The sequence below is a fragment of the Trachurus japonicus genome, chromosome 5 (genome assembly GCF_045865225.1).
Source record: "Trachurus japonicus isolate A0001 chromosome 5, Traja_1.0".
NCBI lineage: Eukaryota > Metazoa > Chordata > Actinopteri > Carangiformes > Carangidae > Trachurus > Trachurus japonicus.
In genome coordinates, this window is record NC_140911.1 from 32,332,173 (window position 1) to 32,352,036 (window position 19,864).

Genomic DNA, 19,864 nt, shown 5'->3' on the forward strand with positions numbered 1-19,864 from the left:
GCAGTGTCGGCAGTTGATGATGATTTTTACATGGTCTAAACTTCCCAAACTGTGGCTCATATACCATGCAAGCAAATGTTGTTCATTTAGTCTACATCTGCTTAACAGTGAGGTGACACCACCTTAAATACAGTTCACAAGGTGGTGCAGTAGTTAGCACTGTCAGCCCTCACCAAGGAGGTGTTCTGTGCTGCGTGTTGCTGTGCAGCGCCTGTGTGAGTCTCTCTGGGTCCTCCAGCTGTTCCCCCACAATCCAAAGACATTGATGGGGGGTTTAAATCGGTCATTAAAACTGGAGCCATAATACCTGTCTCCTGTTTCCAGCTTTTACTCTAAACTAAGCCAAGCTAAATTAAAATAAACTAAGCCAAGCTAAACTAAAATAAACTAAGCCAAGCTAAACTAAAGTAAACTAAAATAAGCTAAAATAAACTGTCATCTGGCTCCTGCAGATATCAAACTGCTACTGAGCTTCTTATATAACTCTGCAAGAAAGCAAATGAACACAATTCCTACAATGTACTACTTTACTTACTACATGCTTTACCACTTAAATAGTAGTAACTGTGAATATTCAACAAATACTTAAAGCCAAGTGACCCAATCTGATATAATATCACTTGTCTGTGTCCAGAGTGTGAGAACTGCCAGTGAAGGTTTTGTCTGTGTTGACTCTTCAAACACAGTGGCATTTACTGCAATGCATCTTTTTGAATTTTTAGTCCTTATCTTTGGCAAAAAAAAGCAACAAACCTCCATAATGCTGATAGACCTGCTGGATTTTCTACTATTTATCTTATAATTATCTGACAGTCAATTGACATATTAAATTGAATAATTTCAACCACTGTATCACAGCCTACCAACAGGCTCAGCCTTTTTATTCTGCACAGTATTTATGATGACCTTCATTTTTGTTGTCTTTAAAAGTAACACATCACCTGCCCCCATTGAACAAACTAAAACCAGATTAAATGATCAGATGTATGCTAATCTGTCTAGGTTATTGGCTGACCTTGATTTATGGTAATAGGTTTATGGCAGAAGTCTGCAGCAAACAACTTAACCATCATAAACAAAACAGTGGAGTACACTGATATCTAATGTGACTCTACAGCAGTTTTGTATCAGTGTCACTGTTGTTTTATAGGAGATTTTCCTGTTCATTTTTCCGTCAGTGTCTGTTGTCTTTCCATAGGATACTATGATGTCAGTATGTATCAACTCTTTGTTTTAGATATTGTCTCCTATCAGCGTGTGTATGTTTAGGTCAAGGAGTCTGCAGATGATAAATATTGGTTATCACTGAAGGTTTTATCATATCAGTGCTGTAAAGATCTTATGGATGACTGGGTCAAAGTGATGCACAGTACCGAGTGCCACTCGTCCCACTTTAACATTGACTTTATTGTTATACTCGTGCTCTTGTTCTCTCACACCCATTTTATCTGTTCTTCCTCTCATTGCAAAAGACATCTGCTGTGTGTGAGGCAGGAATCTTGGTATAACATGGGTTCAGCACTGTGATAGACGGAGCTGTGTTCTAGCTTCTGTATGTAAACATAGCAGCGTGCCTTGGATTTATTTTAGGGTGGGATCAATTCTCTTTCCTGTGGACTGTATTTTGTCACAGTCAGTGTGTTTTATTTATTTATTTGATCGGTTGCTCAGGTCCAATCAACACCGAGCATACCAGGTTTCCAAGGACACATTCAGTGGCTTCTCTGCTCAAACTCTCATGCAGTGTCACAGTTTCATCTTACTGGGAGGCTGGATGTTTAATTACTTGTTTTTTAAATATAGAACATGAAAAAACATTATGCCCCCCTCTGAAAAACTTAAGTTGTAGCTTCCATTCATTAACAGAATGGACTGCATGAATATATATCAGTCTGTCTCTTGTTATCTCCCCTTCTGCAAATTTGCTTACTCGTCTGTTAACGGCTACACACACACACACGCTCACACACATACACATTCAGGCAGGCACTTACGTCACCGTGACTGCTTTGTTAGTGTCGTGGGTCAGCGGGCAGCCATTAAGACTTGAGGGGCAAAGAGCCACCATGGTCACAAGGTCAAAGGTCAAGTGTCAGAGGGTCACCACGCGAAGTCACGGGGTTAAATACAATTAACCGCTGTTTTTCTTTTTAGACAGCAGTTCTGTTTTTCATTTGGACTAAAAAGAAAGGACATTTTTTTGTTTTTTCGTCCACATGTATAGTATATTTACACATAAATATTCATTTTGTGTTCAATTGTGTTCAGTTCCTTTTTGGAAAGACAGTCTAGGTTAGTAAATGTGTGTTTTAAGGGATCTACTTTCACCTATTTATATTTAGAAGTTTTTTTTCTTCATTTTTAATTCCACAACGAGCATCCTCACTGCAAAATCTTTTGTTGCAGTGGGGAAGGTGTAAACAACCTCATGCAACTCGGATAACCTACACTTAGTTACCAGCTGCTTCTTTACACCTGCCAGTGAATAAAGATAAAGTTGTCACAGGTTAGGCCAGCTTTTGAGTTCTCCAACCACACTTGTACATCAAAGTTTACTTAACAAGTCTCAGAATCAAACCAGCTTTTCTTTATGTTGGCATCCGGACTGAAAATATTGAATTATCTAACATTTCTCTCTCAGTAAATGTCACACTCGCTGGTCACATACTGGCTGCGCTGTCTCAGTGAGGCAACTTTCTCAGAGCTGTGTGGACCACACATACTTTACATTCCTCTCTTTTTGATAGCACTCACCATAGTTACTCAGAATGAGATGAAAAAGGATTGTGCTGCCTCTCACTAAGAAAAAGCTAGCCTTTACACTTCCTGAGAAAAGTATTAGGGCAGAAATACAGATTTGAGAAGTGTGCCACATTTTACAGTAATACCTGACAGTTTGCTCCTCTCAGAAAAGTATGTATTGTATCTGTGGCCCTTAACGTACAGTGATAAGGTTGTGTTGACGACGTCTGAGCACGCCAAGGCTGTAATCCAGGCACAGATGCAGAACGGGAGTGCTAGTGGCACAGAGCCTGCTGCCCCCATGTAGGAGGAGTCCTGGCCAATAAATGATAAGCCCCAGGGGTCAGTTTGCCACCAGTGAATTGTTAGCACGGCAAGAATGTTGTCATCGCCAGGTCCCAGTGGTCAATGGAAGCAGAGATCATTTTCCATTACCAGGATTAAGATCTGTTTGTGATATATCCAAAAGGCTCAGTCCTCCATTTAATTAGCAACAAAACAGACATTATGTAATATGAATGTCAAAGTTTGAAAACATGTTTAGATACGTGTGTTTTAAGTTGTTTTTTAAACTTTTTATTTGTTTTCTTTTGGTATCACACACACATATGCGCCAACATCATAGAGCATTTTATAATGGCTTATAAGGTCAAGTATTATAATAGAGTTATAATTGCACTATGATGTGTTATGCTTATTGTTATAAAGACTTATGATAGTTTATGAGTGTTTATAATGATAATTATACACGTTTATAAGACAATTATAACACATTATAACTATATTTATAATGCATTATCGATGTGGGAATTGTCAGCGAGTTACTAACAATTATAATGTATTATAATACCTGATCTTATAAGTCATGATAAAATGCTTTATAGTGTGTTATGATTATTGTTATAAAGCATTATGGTAATTTATGGGTGTTTATAACTATAGTTATACAGTGCTATAACTGCATTATAACTAATTATGGTTATAATGCGTTATAGAGATAGGCGTCAAATAAAGTGTTACCCGAACACACCATGGATGCGTGTTTGAGAGTGCAAATCGCCTGATGTTGTTTACTTTGTTGTTGTAAACTAAATTTGTCAGGGAAGCAGGAAGGTGGAGAGCACTTGAAGGAGATATGTGACACAGGATGCATATATGGCAAGGTCTGTGATTGCGTTACAGGAAGGGAGCGCTTTTTAAATCGATAGGACAAGAGGGGATGACAGCATGAGAGATGAAAAAAAATGGACAAGCAGACAGCAGGTCAGTTTGAGGGAGGAGATGGAGAGTATGCTCAAATTGCAAAAGAAAAGCTGAGAAGTCGGATAGGAGATAAGAGAGAGTAGGTCACACATGACTTACAGTAGACGCCTTGGCTGCAAAAGAACACTGTAGGCTACTCAGGCCACAGCTGGCTGATCCTGTTCCTGTCAGAGGAGAAAATGACTGAGAAAACGTGATAACAGTAGCTCGGTGATATGGTTCCTACTAAGTGGCATTTGATATGTGACGTTAATCAGAAATTCACACCAAGCATAAACCTCAGAATATCCTGCTATCTATGAAATGTAAGCACAGTGGATTGACATTGATAGACGTGACACAGATGATTTTACTTGGCGTACTGAGAGCCCACGTGGATGACACTCCAGTTGGATATGATGTGTCAGCTGAGTTTTGATCATGGATCGGAACCTTTATGTATGACTAAGAGAAAGAATTGCATTATGATGTCAAAATTACAGAGGTTGCATCCCTTTGTAATTTTTTTTTTGTAATACCAATCAGCATGGATCTATACTTTTTAAACAACAGTGTCCTGTGGCCTCTGGTGAAGTGCTGTACTGTAGAACCACAGTGTACAAACATGGATCCTTATATACTTCTATCTATATCTATACTATAAAGCAGTGTTTTTCAACCTTGGGGTCGCCGCCCCATGTGGGGTCCCCTGGAATTCAAATGGGGTCGACTGAAATGTCTAGTAATTGATGAAAAAAAAAATTGAACTCCCAGCTTCAGAGTACTCGTGCTGGTCAAATAAATGACTTGTAACTTGTTCCAGGGAGAATGGAGGCTCTCTGCCTTCCACCCATCGTCTCTTAGCTGAAAACCAACCTTGTAAAATCAGAGCGTCCGACCCGGTGTCCCAGGTCATGTCTCTGCGGCACCGTGACACAGACACACCCCGTAATCTCTTGTTTATGACAGATAAGACTCCACAAATATACACATGTTAACATGGTATATGATAAATAACGTTCCATGGATTGATTTCTCACCGGCTTCGTTGAAAACAAACGCACATGGAGGAGAGGAGGGTTAGCAACACAGAGGAGAAGAGACCAGACTCGGAGAGTTCCTCTTTAGCTAATTATTATTATTTTTTAAATTAGGATTAAAAATGCCGCACACATTCTTAAACAACTGTATCTGTACTTTCACTTTCTCAAATGTAAATCGAGTTCAAATAAAATGCAGCATATAAAAATATCTGAGCAGAAATGTATGATGTCAAAATGGGGTCACGAGCCAAAAAGGTTGGGAACCACTGCTATAAAGTGTCAGATGCTAAAACTATTTAATATCACACTTTAGAGAGGGATGCTGTCCTTTTCGATATTTACATAATAATAAGTATTAGAATAAGTATTTTTTACAGTCTGAGAAGTAGCAGTATTACTAGTATTTGATGGGTTAGTGTGTTATTGTGTTAATGCCAAGTATTTATCTTTTGTTAGTCATTGTGACATTTGCATTTTCTTCATTGATAAGTAAATATTTTTCTATAGAAATATTTCATATGTTGGGTAAATCGTGTTATTAGACACCTCAAACAGAGTAACCCAGCTGAACACACCCACAGCATGCGAGACATCAGGGAACACAAAGGTGGGAAATGACAGAATGCCTTTGCTTCAACACAATCACCTGTTGTTGTCATTGTTTTTGGCAAAGCAACCTGATATTTCCCCTTCTGTGAGTGAGTGTTGAGGATATTATCCTCCCAACACTCCCAGAAAAAAAAACCCTCTAATGGTGTCTTGTTGCAGCTCTGTAATTCTGCCCCTTAGTGCCGAGGAAAAGGTGAATGTCTTGACGGAAAGCCGAACTTACATGTGTTTAAATTTGATCTGAGCACCAGCCTATGGGATTGTAACCTGAAATACAGGTCTGTCGGGGGTTTATAGAAAATATACCCATGACAACAGCTTTTACAGCCTCAAGGTTTCTGAGGAAAAGTCACAGTTAAGTAACCGCCCTGATACCAAGAGCTGAGACAACAAATGTCAGGGGGGTTAAACCTTTTCAATCCATTATGTCACCATGTAAACAAAGCCAGTAATGATGTGATGGTATTTCAACAGACAGTGCCATAAAGCAATTGAGGACTTTACCTTTGATCCCTGCCGGTCTGAGTCTTGCTCTACCGTTGCGGCACATTAAGACCGCGTTGACACTCCTCCTTTATCCATTTTCAATAAGGCATGAAGATCATTCCTTAAGATACTGAAAACAAATAAACAAAAAGACCTAAATCAAGTTAGGAGACAGGAAAGGTGAGAAAAAAGCGAAAGCAACACAACTTTTCTTTTTTTTTTTCCTTCTCACACTCTACCATCATGAGTGTTGGTGTCACAACACAGCAGCGTGTTCATAAAGCGTTAGGAAGAATCACCACCTGGCCTGTGCCGTGTTGTTATCCTGACACACCCACTCCCCAGAGAAGCCCAGACCTGTTCCAGAAGAGACACATGACACCGCAGGAGATTAAGTAGGGCTGGCAGCGCCTTGTCCTGATAGATTAGACAAATAAATAGCAGCCAGGAAGGACGAGGGGGTGATGACAGGGAAGGAAGAATTGTAGCGAATGAAAGATGGGCATGTGGGTGGGTGTAATTGTGAATCATTTACCTTTTAGGTTTAGTTAGAAGCTAAATTGTTACTAAGCATAATTCAAAACGGATTCATCTTATTTATTTTTCATTTTACTTAACAAAACTGATGCAGTTTCTTCTTAGAATTTCTTGTTTTAAATGTGTCCCCTTTTTATTTTGCAAACAACATGACATTAAATTGAATTGGTCTAACTTTCAGCAGAACATATTTGGTAAAAATTGAGGATTTCATCAACAACCCACCAATTATTCACTGACATAATTAAGTTTGCAATAATTCTATTCCATAAACATTTGCATGTATTCATACATTCAGACTCAGTAGTGTAATGCCACGGCCTGCCTGTTCCTACAGCTGACATGACATCATTGTCAGTCATCAGGCCCCACAGCGAGCGCCTTTACTCTGACACTTGTGAGTCATGCTGAAGAAAACACGCAAGGTGAACCAGTGGGAAGTAAAGGTTATTACCACAGTAGGCCAAGTTATGTGTAAGAACTTGTTCCTATGGAAGAAAGAGGTGGAATTTCACCAATTTGTTGTGTAACCATTAATCTCCTTAGTATACTTACTCAATCTAACAGCCTGCCAGGCCAGAACAAAGGCTCTGTGTTAGAGAGCTTGTTTGCCTTTATAAGTATTCTAAGTCAGGTTCTTGTGGTAGCTGCAAGATAGATGTGTTCAAATATGAGCAGCCCATAATATTTGGGAATATGTTACACTTAGACTAAATTGAGTCTTAGTCAATAAAGCATTTAACACTTTGAAGAACAAATAATGATAATGGTCAGTGTTAAAATTACATCTTTTTTATTTATGATGATGTTCTTATTATAAAGAGTTTAATAGAGTTTGCAGGTCGTAGTCATCCTGGGTGCATTAGTTTTCTAATTTAATGCATGACCCTGAAGCAAAGTTCACTTTAGGTCATTGAGGATTACTGACTGTAACCCTTCAGTCATTTTTGACAGTTTTAATAATCCCAAAAAAAGTTTCTGAGAGCCATTAAGTCTTTATCCTCCTGTAGAAGCCTCAGCGAGCCTCATCTAAACACTGTCAGGGACTTGGTTACAGCGTGTGACATATCTGTTGTGTTGAATTGTCACAGTTTTTTTTACAGTAGCTTCCAGCTACCTAACCCTAACCGTGCCAATGCTGATCAGTTTTTTTTTTGTCACTGACAAACATGCAGCCGAGTTCGAGCAGAACCTGCTCATTCTGAGGTTTGCGTAATAGAGATTTTAAAAGTGTACAGAACGTCTTACCCTCACCCTGTGTTAGAATTAATTGTAATTGCCTCTTGGCTGCCAAGAGTCCTGTCTGTAACGTTTACACAGTATTAATCTCATTTAAACTAGTTCAAATAAAGGTCCAATACAAGTAGTCATAGCAATAGTAACACATCTTATTGTAAACCAGAAATACACATTTTGTTTTCTGTGGATTTTGTGAAGAATTGCTCTGATTTATAGATTAGGAAATAACTTAAAGGACAATTCCAGGCGAATTCAACTCAGGGGTGTATATATATATATATAGGGGTGCATATCATTTTAGGTCTAAAAGAATGAATCTGAAGATTTTCAGTTTAATCGCTCCTGTTTTGCGGTAGCTGCGTCTGTCCCTGCATCGCCACGGCAGCAATGAATGGGAGTGGATGTAAGTTCCGCTGTTTAGGCTGTTTCCAGCCCCCAAAGCCGCAATTTTTTTCCACAGACAGCATCAGATGGCTACTCAAACATGCACCGAGAAGTTTATTTACTTCAAGCAAGTCGACATGTTTGTAAAAGTCGATCTAATTCAAAGTCTCCCGGAGTCTCGCGCGAGCCCGAAGTTGCAGTGCTGGTGTATTCAGGCGCAGTCGGAGCTACCGCTTGTGTCATAAACACAGGAATATCAACTCTTTACTTGCTTGAAGTGTACATTTTTTTCCACAGACAGCGTCAGGTGGCTACTCAAACCTTCGCCGAGAAGTTTTTTTTACTTGAAGCAAGTAAAGAGTTGATATTCCTGTGTTTATGACACAAACGGTAGCTTTTCCCACTTCATGTGAACACACCGAGCACGGCAACTGGGTCTCGCGCGAGACTCCGGGAGACTTTGAATTAGATCTAGTTTTACAAACATGTCGGCTTGCTTGAAGTAAATAAACTTCTCGGTGCATGTTTGAGTCGCCATCTGACGCTGTCTGTGGAAAAAAATTGCGGCTTTGAGGGCTGTAAACAGCCTAAACAGCGGAACTTACATCCACTCCCATTCATTGCTGCCGTGGCGATGCAGGGACAGACGCAGCTACCGCAAAACAGGAGCGATTAAACTGAAAATCTTCAGATTCATTCTTTTAGACCTAAAATGATATGAAAATACACCCCCGAGTTGAATTCGCCTGGAATTGTCCTTTAACAGTTCTTCTGATTGCACCTCTGACTGTAGGCCAGAGGTGCAATCAGGTGTATATCACCTGTTAGTAAATGGCCATAGGGGAGCACAAGTCTGTTTTTCATTCTGTTGCGAAAACTTCTTGTCTCATTCAGCCTGAAAAAATGTCTCTGAAAGTTAGTTTGGTGGGAGAAACTGTGCATGTATGGATTGTAATTAGCGCCTGGGTACTTAAAGGTATAGTTCAACATTTTGTCAAACTGGCCCATTGCCATAATCCCTATAGTTTTAGGAGTACTGTAGGTTCGTTACCTGTATTTGTCAGTGCAGGCTATTTTTTTAGAACGGTGGAGCAGAGCCGTGAGCTGCTCAGAGCTATGCTACGGAGGCTCATGGGATTTCTCGGTTTTTACTCTTCAAACTCATCAAATACACAATCCAACAACTCCAAAACGCTCTGGTGGAAAAGTTGTAACCTGCACATTCGCCACGCTATGAGATAATAATGCAACTTTATGAGACAAAGTTGTTTTCGAGGCAAATGCTTGCTGAAAAACTGCCCCTGACGGGAACGCGCATCAGTGGTTTTGCATGAATTTACCTAGAAAACAACTCAGTCTTGTAACGTTCTGTTATTATCTCATAGCAGCTCGTCGCTCTGCTCCGCCATTCTAAAAATTGCTTGCACCTACAATTACATAAAGGTAACAAACCTACTCCTAAAACTATAGGGATAATGGCAATGGGCCAATTTTTCCATAATGTTTAACTATCCTAAAGCTGTCAGCTTTTAGACTCTGACAAAAAACAACACATTTTACCCCCTGAAATAACAGTTTGTATGTCGTCACACAATTTTATACCTAATACAATTAAGGCAAGCTATGATCAGCAATGGTTCGTTTTAGGCCTTTTTAACTTGCTAGGTGCACATTGATATTTAAAGCCTGTTTTGTAACATGCGGCAGCAGATGTAGTGGCTGCAGCAGCACTGAATGGACTCTCTGTCTAAACTCGGCCTTGTTTTATGTGAAACTGGAAACAATGGCCGTCCAATGAGACAAGAACCGTGTTCCTTAGTTCTGAGCCAGCATGGGGGGGGGGTGTCGGGGAGGGAGGAGGGGAGAGAGACCATTGTGTGTGTGTGTGTGTGTGTGTGTGTGTGTGTGCATGTGTGTGTACAAGAAAAAACGGCGGGGGAGGGTGTCTAGAATAATGTGTGTTTGTGGAGCAGGGTGGGTGCACGAGTGTTTTTATGGATGCATAGCCTACGCACTGTTTGTGTTTGTTAGTTGTGGCTTGTGCATGCGAATGAGCGAGGGGGTGACAGACAGGGGGTAAATTCCTCTGTATAATTAGTCTGTTAATCCAGTTTTGAGCGGTGCTTAAAGTTGAGAGAGGCCTATGTAGTGAGACAGAGGTCAGCGAAGCAGCCGTGACTTTGGGGTTGAATGAGGGCTCCGCCAGTCTGCTGATGAACGTAGTCTACACAGCACAGAGCACTGCAGGATAGGGAGGTAAATCCACCTGTCTGAAACCTTCAGATCTTCTCTCAGGTTTCTGACAAGAGTTGAGGTATAAGCCTGAATACACGCTACTAATTAGGCAGATTTTTTGCCACAGTTTTTTTTTGCTGTCAAGACTATTTTCTCATTTTATCTTTGAAACTGGATTGTAGAATTTCTAGTTTCCTGTAACAGCTCACGGGTTGGGTTGGGTTAGTTTTTGTTTTTGTTTTGTCTGAACCTGTTACTATGTTGCTCATTTCCTGCTCTTTGCATATGCTTGTCACGCGAAAACATGCACATGACCATTGTGTTTGTGTGTAAACTCATGCACTCATGTGCAGCCACACCCTGCTCATTTTATCCAATATTCTGTAGAAGTGGTGCTCCTCTCTTTCCAGACATATTTACATCCTAATCTCATTCTGTTCATCTACGATGCCCATACTGATTTCCTCTTTGCATCCCATTTGTGTCCTGCTTTCTTATCCATATCAGTCCAGCATTATTATCCTGACTCTGGCCCTTCTCCGGCACCAGGGGGCAGAAGAGAGCCACTGTGGAGGGGAGCAGACCTCACAGGGCCTCAGATAAACTTGGTGCATTAAAGTCAACACAGTTAAACTTGTTTTTCCTTCCATTTGTACAACAGGACACTGTCATATTGCATTTGAAATGTATAGCCTACCTTCTTCAGAGTAAAAAGCACTTTTATCCTATATGGGGTCTGCCTTATAAATTACACAGATTTTTAATAAATAATTTTCAAGATGTATAGATAGAAACAAGAACTATAAAGAGAAATGTACTACAAACCCTGTGGGTTCTTCTGTATCTCTAGACCTCCTCATGACTTTACAGTTTTTTTCTTTACCTTTCTCTTTCTTATCTCCTGCTTCCATATCTGTAACTATTATTCCCACACTGATTTATCAAACTTTATACCCTCTGTGCAATCCTGCAGGGACTTAAGGGCCGCCATAAGTTTATAGCAACCTTAACATATTTTTTATGGCACCTTTTAATCTGCCTAGTTATCACTTTTATATTCCTAGAGGGACTTGATGTGCAGTCTGTTGTAGCCTACCTTATCAGTCTGTTTCATATCCTTTGGCCAACAGGCTTCTTCTGTGATTCTTTTTAACTGTGTTGTAGCCTATCCTTCCTATACTAAGAAGAAAAAAATATATAACACGAGATTAGGCCTGCTGCAGCACCCTCCCACCCCCTCTCTTTCTCTGGATGTGTTCAGAGAGGCTGATCTTGCGCGTAAAACATCCCTGATATTTGAGGCGCTCAAGGGATTTAGCGAGCATGCCCAGTGCGCCCCTCGCAGCAGCAGAGGAAACCACTGGTGCAGCATAGGAGTCATACCAAGCATAGCCTGCGTGTCAGTGCAATCGACTTACAGCTGGCTGTGAGGAGAACTGACGCTACTCTTTTTTTTTATTTTGGCTCTTTATTGATACGCATATTCAAAGAAAAAAAAGTGTCCCAAACTCATTAGAACAAGAGGAGAGAGTCCGCTTTCGATACGTCTTTGGGGGTTTAATTTTATTCCGGTGCTTTGTAGAAAAGTAAAGTTGGAGGCTGGGCCTTTAGCTGTCTGACCGTCGCTCGAGCGGAGAAGAAGAAGAAAAAGAAGAAGAAAAAAAAGCTGGTCTTTTTTTTTTGTTTTTTACAAAAAGTCGATAAATGCTTCTCACGAAAATGGACCTGTTGAACTACCAGTACCTGGACAAAATGAACAACAACATTGGCATCCTGTGCTACGAAGGTAAAGGTTGGTGTTGGTGGTGGTGCGCGTGCTTTGTGACGGCTGCTTTTAAAAGTTGGAGGCGGCCGTTATAAACTATGGCTGCGAGTTAACGTTAGCGACGGTGTCGACTCAAGTTTTCACTGCACTCACTCTGCTGCGCTTTGACTTTACACAAACCTAGAGTGACAAACGAGCTGTTTTGTATCAACTCTGTGTTTGTTAGCTTCATTTCCCCTTGACTTTCAGCTGAAAATAACTTCCCAACAGTTTCAACGTGATGCCAACGTGCGTACGCTATTTATTTTTTTCCATGGAGTGTAGTTACCGCTAGCAACGTTAGCTTCAGTTTTCACCGCTCGTTATCTATAACTGGAAGCTTGTTTATTAGCCCCTCTTCTCGTTATTCTGTGTTATTGATTACGTTTTCCTCAGAGGAAGACTCACTCGTCACTCGGCCAATCATTTGAGATCAAAGGCTGAACTAACAGTCCGTGAGCGGTGTGTGAATTTCATGGCTCCTCTCCTACGGCTGACTCACCCTGTGTTACTAGTTGCTCAGTTATTCAGATTCTCACATATCAGCCCGTTACATTCTTCCCTGTGGTGTTTGTGGTTTGCACGTCTGCCTTTGGTTGAATCATATTCTGACAAAGTATTCAGGATTGACAGGGGGAGTTGTTTTGTGATTTGTAATCAAGTCGGTTGCTTTTGAAAATCTGTCCTTTCTGATAAGAGCTGAGACTCCTCTCCTTTCCTCTCTGTGGTGGATGTCAGTTATTTCCAGCATTTACAAGTGTAGTGTTTCATGTTATGTCATGGACACACAGAGGGAGAAGGCCATATCGTTGCAAAGTGTCCGACTTTTGGAGTAGTGTAACCCACCTCCTCCACTCCTCTGCCCCGGTACTCACATGTCAGCCTTTGTAATATCATCCACTCTTTCTGAGGAGGGGTGGAGGGGGGGACTAAATACAAGTTCCTTCCTCTGTCCTGTCTCTGACTCACACTGCAGCACAGTCAGCATAACAGATTATATCTGTAACTTCACATGTACATTTAAAGTTTTAGATTGGTAGCCTAAATATGGACAGGACCTGGTAGTGACTGGAACCAGTTTTTGTAGTGTTGCTAAAAGAAGCCTTTTTTTTTTTGCAGGAGTAGTAGCTTTTTTTATGATGGGCAGGTAGAGGCAGAAGAGATGTAGCTGCCACATGATAAATGGAGTTGACTTTTACTGTGTTGTGAGGGTTGCTATTGAAAGCGTAACCAACAGAAGCACACTAAGGTTTGTTCAGTGGTTGGGCATGTGATAAAAGCCACTGACAACAGTTTTATTTTGGTCTGTTTCTAATACTTTTCCGGAGGGGAAATGGTTGTGTTGCTGTAATTCCTGTTTGGTAAAATGAAGGTAGCTAAGGTTGTGTTTTTTTTTTGCTTTTTAAGGTTTGTCACTTTTAAAGGTTTTGCTGTGCTCAGCAGTTTAAGCACACATGCCATCCTTGGGGAAATTTTGAGCAACCTTGTTCTTAAAGCTCACTCTTCTGTGCAGTGATGGTGTAGCAGATAAGACTACCGCCGGCCTGGGATTGAAGCCAGTCAGAATGGGTTGGGGGGTGGATGGTGGGGTATCTGTGTCCTTGCAAAGCTTCACCTTTCTCAGGTTTCATCCTGTCTGTCTCAGTGAAGAAAATTACAGGGGGGGGGGGTCCGCCTTTTAGTGGTATTTTTATACTTGTGTATCCTCAGGGTGTCTCCTTGACATGATGGATTCAGACACAATACTTTTATTACTATCTCTGGTAGCTCATCCCTGCAGGATTAGCCCATTATTTGTTTTTTTTTCTGCGTGTTGTGTGTGTTGTTTTTAGCTGACTGAGCTAAAAATCTGCCTCCATGTGCCTCCTGATAAGAAAACAAAGATTAAAACAACAGGGAAAGAGGCCAATAGGTAAAGAAAGAGTGGGGGGGAAAAAAGCCCGTCATCATGTTCAAACATGTTGAGCCAAGGAGGGGAAGACGGGGGCTGGCTGTGGCTGGAGGGGCTCTGTGCTGGTGGGTGTGCTGACTTGTTATTGTTTGCATGAGCACTCATACTCAAGATACGTCCTGACTATAACGCAGACATGATCATATGCACTGATACACTGTCCTAAGAGCAGCACATGTCACACATTACCAGTTATCTCACACACTCATCCACTTAGTATAAGGTGTGTGAGTGTGTGCGCTTTGTTTGTTGAAACACCTAGCTTTATTATGAAAAAAAGGATAAATGGGATAGTGTCACTGTTGTCGTTTTGGGGCTTTAACAATGGATCCATCCTTTTCAATTTGACTTTTATCATGGCACATGATTGCAAAGCAAAATAACAAGCCAGAGATAAGTGTTTTATTATGCTACAGTGAATCGAAAGGTTGATACCAGTTGAAGGAGCACTGATTCCGACCGATAATTTTACAGACAAACTTAAATCGATAAGAGATTGTGATGTTCATCCACAGTATGTCCTTTCTTATCTGCCTCTGATTACTCTGTCTGTAACTTAAAATCACATAGAGCACTGGCTTCTTGTGTGGCAGTCTGGCTAGTGAATGGATGTGACACGAGGTGGTTTGCATATAACAGTTCTGGGGAACTCATGATAAATCATAAACAACTGAATTAGTGAAGTGGTGGGCTGTTGTCGGCCATGTCTTGCTGGCAACTGGTAATTACGATGCTATTGTAGTAGCTAAGAAAGGATGGAGTATTGTGGTAAAGTATAGAGCAGAATATCTGGGCATGCACGAATAACGTACAAAGGATTAAATTGTGACTTTTAACGCTGTTAATAATAAGTGATGGAGGAGAAAGTGCATTGATTTTCTCATCAGCAGCATCGTAAACACGTGCTGTCTTCAACTTTCAAATAAAACCATATTGATGTTTTTTGCACTCTGTTAGTAGATTTGCAGCAGTCTGTCCCCCTCTTTCTCCGTTTGTCAATATGTTCATCTGTCTCTCTTTCTCCTGCTCTCTCCCTTTTCCCTCTCTGAAAAGCCACTATCAGTTGTGGGCCTGACACTGAGGGCTGTAGGGGAATGCTGACTGTTCTTTTTTTTTTTTGCTGCTGAACAGGACAAAATAAACAAGATCCAAAAAAAAACTCCTCAAAGCCATGCCCTTTTGTCAGCCTCACTCCTCCTTTGTCTGTTTGCTCTGCTCTCCTTTCCTCTCTCTGTCAGAGATCAAACCAATCTTACATCCGGAGATATCGTATCACACTGCACAGACAAGAACCTGTGTGCAAGGGCATGCTTTTTTTCTTTTTTTTTGAGTATTTAAAGCCTAAAAAACCTCTATGGACTTAAAAAATAAAGGCAAGTCAGAGAAGGCTGCTGGGAAACTCGGCCAAAAATAATAATTTTAGCTGCTATGCGGCCACGGGGAGAAGAGAGGGCATGCTATGGCTCATCTTTTTCAAGTATCTGAAAGAGGGAGAGGGAGGAAAAAGAGAGGGAAATGGAGAGATAGATAGGTTCACCTCCATTTGTAATCCAATCTCATCCTGACTCCAAGCTGTTTGAAGTTCTGTCAAGACAAATAGGCTTTGATCATGTGGACCTAATGAACTGAGAGCAGAAGGGGGGAAGAGGAAGGAGTGCAGTTTTAGTATTAGTTTGTCTGATTGGCTGCTGGTTTAACAAGAAAAAAAAAACATCTTATCATATTGCAGGGTACTTGATGTATTGAATAGATATGAAGACATAGTGATATAGACATTGTATTTATATAAATCTCTGTACTTGGAGTCATCATTCCCTCCAGTTGGCCTTAAACTTCTCTACTTCCTCTCTTTTAAGGCATAAATTGCACATTTTATTGGCCTTTCTTCATTATCATTCTGTCCTTTGCTTATTCTGTGCCTCCTGCTGTCATATCAATTCACATTTCAGTTTTTAAGATTTAAAACCATGTGATCTAATCATCATAATCCTCATGAGTGAAGCTTTCACTGCAGGGCTAAATTGTAGATAGATGTGTCTGACTGTCAACTAACTGAGTGTAATGTGAAGTTTTGTGGTCTGGTCAGCGTCGTCCACAGATTCACCCCTGGTTGAGCACTTCACTCCTGTACCTCTAATAAGCTCCTCTGTGCCGTGTGGGTCCTGATTGGACAGCGTGGTGTCACAGTCTCTCTTCTTTTATTGCCACCTCTCTGTCCTGCCAAATACAATGATGTCACCCTTGTTGCCATGGTACACAGTGGGGCGAGCAGGAACATGCCAGAGAGAGAGAGAGAGAGAGAGAGGGGGGAGAAGCTGCTGCTGTGTTTCAGAGGCCATGTTAAAACTAAACATACATGAGCAGCGGTGGTTGAATAGAGCACATTTCATTACATTACAAAGTCTTTTCAGGTGTGTGTGTGTGTGTGTGTGTGCAGGCTGCTGCCTTCAGAATGGCTGAATAAATATTTGTTTTCAGATTATTTCAAACTAGTTTGCACTCAGATTTTTTTTTCTTCCTCATGTATCCGCAAGTTATTTCTTCCTCCAAAATAAAACTGTAGTTTAGAGGCAGCTTTTCTCTTTCTTTCTCTTTTGCAAGAAACAAATAGTATCATGTTATGTTGCTATTGCTAATAGTATTTAAAGTCTAATTTTGAACCAGAGTTGATTTATCACATTTTAAATATTCAAGTCATCAGTTCCTTAATCCCCTAAATGAAAAGAATATTTATTGCCAGAGTGTCTTTTTATGAAGGATTGCCTGGCTTAACTCTTAGTAATATACTTTATATGAACAGCTGCAAACATTTAAACCATTGTGTTTGAATAGGTCTTTACTGTGCTGCAGTAATTCTCCAAATCAACACTAGTCTTAAGTGGTGATCAATATGAAATGATTTGAAGGCGCGGGAGCAGCCGGTCGGTGTTTGTTGCACTGCGATGTGATTGGTGGCCTAGTGTTGACTGGTTTTTCGACTACGAGAGTAGTTACTGAAGTGCGAGTTGTAATGGGAGGTTTAGCCCAGGCTGTATGTTTTTGTTTGGGAAAAGTCAGACAGATACATGAGGCTGAAGCAGTGGAAAGTCCCCGTGCTGAGACAGAGCCAGTGGTAGTTTTCCTGATTCTCTTCTGCTCTCACTCCCACTCACTGACAACTCTGTAGGCCTTCTGTACTGGAGGGAAGCAGAGAGAGAGGCAGACACACAGAGAGAGAAATAGCTCACAACACACGCACACACACACATATGCAGAACCCATCCACAACTATTTCTTCCAAAACATTCATTACCAGATACTCCTCTGCCTATGCCAGAGGTTTGTGCCTCTCTCAGCAAACTGTATGTCAACAAAATCCAAAATTCGAGCTGAAACACAGCCTGTACAGTAAAACACTGTCATGAAGTAGTTTTTGTGGTTAGACTGTTTAAAGAGGCAATAAAACAGATGCCTTCTACTTGAAAAATATCATCATTTTGACTAATTACCATAATTGACATTCATGGATATGCACCCTGTATGCACGTGAGTCGACAGCAAATTTGTAACTGTCTGTTCAGCCTCAGTCTCAGTTTGAAAATGACACAAAAACAACAACTTCTTAGAGTCTGAATATAATATATATTGTATATAATAGCACTATTCTTTTTTGTTGTAATGTTCTTGTGCTAAAGAGTTTCAATATAACTAAAAGAAAACCTCTCTGTCTTCTTCCCTCCCTGCATCATAGGTGAAGCAGCTTTGAGGGTGGACCCCAGACTCCAGTCCTTGTCCCTATCCTCCTCCTCGTCCTCCTCGTCCTCCTCTTCGTCGTCGTCCTCCTCATCTTCCTCCTCCATCTCCAGCCACAGGACGGGTCCTCCTCCCATCAGCCCGACCAAGAGGAAGCTGAACGGGGACCAGGGGGACAGCGACATGGACGACAACGAGCACGTGGCAAAGATGAGCCGACTGTTTGCTGCACAGCTGTGAGTACATAATAATTCATTATGGAGACGTAGAGAGTTAATGTTCATTTCCGGAGGCGCTGGTTATGAATATATGAATACACATGGATCGCCAGTGTCCTATCACTGCGCCTCTCTCTTCCCTGTCTGCTCATCCCATTCAGACAAAACACACTGAAGCCTATGGAAAAAAAACACACAGAGAACTCTCTTTTTATAAGAAGTCATTTTATAAACTTGTGTATGCAAGTGTTTCTCTTGGCCATGTCTTTGTGGGCTCCTCTGCTCGGTGAAGCTGTGCACAGGCAGGCTTTCTCAGAAGTCCCAGTTTGGACTCCAGGGTGCTACGCCAGGTTTAGCCGACTCCACAGTGTTCTCCTTATAGCCGCAGATCTCTGGAAGCTTGGAAACAGGGACTGCACAACAGAAAGATTACTCACATCCCCAGCGTTCCCACATTCCCACTTCCAGGGATTCCAGAGATTCTGGAGCGCTGATTGGTGGTGAGGGAGCGCTGGGGCCAGGGGCAGTGGTGTCAGAGCTCTCTCTCTCTCTCTCTCTCTCTCTCTCTCTCTCTCTCTCTCTCTCTCTCTCTCTCTCTCTCTCTCTCTCTCTCTCTCTCTCTCCCCCTCTCTCTCTTCCTTCGTTGAACTGAGTAAGTCATGGGACTCCAGCCATTGCTATTTTTTGCAGATGCAGTCAAGAAGGTGTAAGGTGGTGCTGCGTAGTTTTTCATGCGTGCCAGCTCTTAGCGTTACAGCTTGTTGCTGAAGACACATCCAGAGTTACTGGTTTTCTGTCCCACTTCATTTCAACCCGTCATCCACATGTCTGGGAGGTGACACAATGGGAACACAGCAAGAGTGTCACTGGATCCACTGGAAGAGGAGTAGAGCTAATTCACTAGCAGGCACAGATGCATGGGGGGATGGACATGTAGCTCCCACTGTCATGTGTGTAAACTGGCACATAGGAAAATAGTTGAAATAAACTTACTGTTAAAGGAGCACTACACATAATTGATCTTACCACCTTTAAAGTGATAGTTCAACATTTTGGCATAATCCCTATAGTTTTAGGAGTAGGTTCGTTACCTTTATTTGTCGGTGCAAACTATTTTTAGAACAGCGGAGCAGAGCCGTGAGCTGCTCAGAGCTACGCTACGGAGGCTAATGTGATTTCTTGGTTTCTCTCATCAAACTCATCAAATACACAATCCAACAACTCCAAAACGCTCTCATGAACAAGTTGTGACCTGCACATTCACATCTGAATTGTTTTCGAGATAAATTCATGCAAAACCACTTATGCACAGTTGTTCGGCAAGCAGTCTCTGCATTGCGTTGCTCCACCGTTCTAAAAATAGCTCGCACTGACAATTAAAGATAACAGACCTACTGCTGAGGAATTATGTCAATGGGCCAATTTGCCAAAATGTTGAACTATCCCTTTTAATCTTTAAAAATAAATAGTTTACAGCTGTATTTGTTTGTATTCACAGACATTTCAATGGGTTTATTCCATAATGTTTCAGTGGCTGTATTCTGTATGTTGTGTTGGGTGTTTGGCGCCACAAGCAGGAATCTTATGACCCGTTTCTTCACGTTGCTGTACTGACACAAGGGAAAGGGGTCTTTGTTCCTTC

The 19,864-nt window shown here is 41.3% G+C and overlaps 1 protein-coding gene across 2 annotated transcripts in view; it reads left to right on the forward strand.

Moving 5' to 3' along the window:
• vgll4b (vestigial-like family member 4b) overlaps positions 1-19,864 on the forward strand; it is a 38,734-nt gene that overhangs the window by 8,293 nt on the left and 10,577 nt on the right. Inside the window, exons 1-2 of one of the 2 annotated variants that reach the window (XM_085777527.1) lie at positions 11,897-12,303; positions 18,003-18,240. In XM_085777527.1, coding sequence (XP_085633653.1) covers positions 12,222-12,303; positions 18,003-18,240 — 320 coding nt within the window. In that variant the 5' untranslated portion in view covers positions 11,897-12,221. Of the gene's footprint in view, positions 1-11,896; positions 12,304-18,002; positions 18,241-19,864 lie in introns of those variants that run through there. The other variant, XM_085777528.1, reaches the window with a different exon arrangement.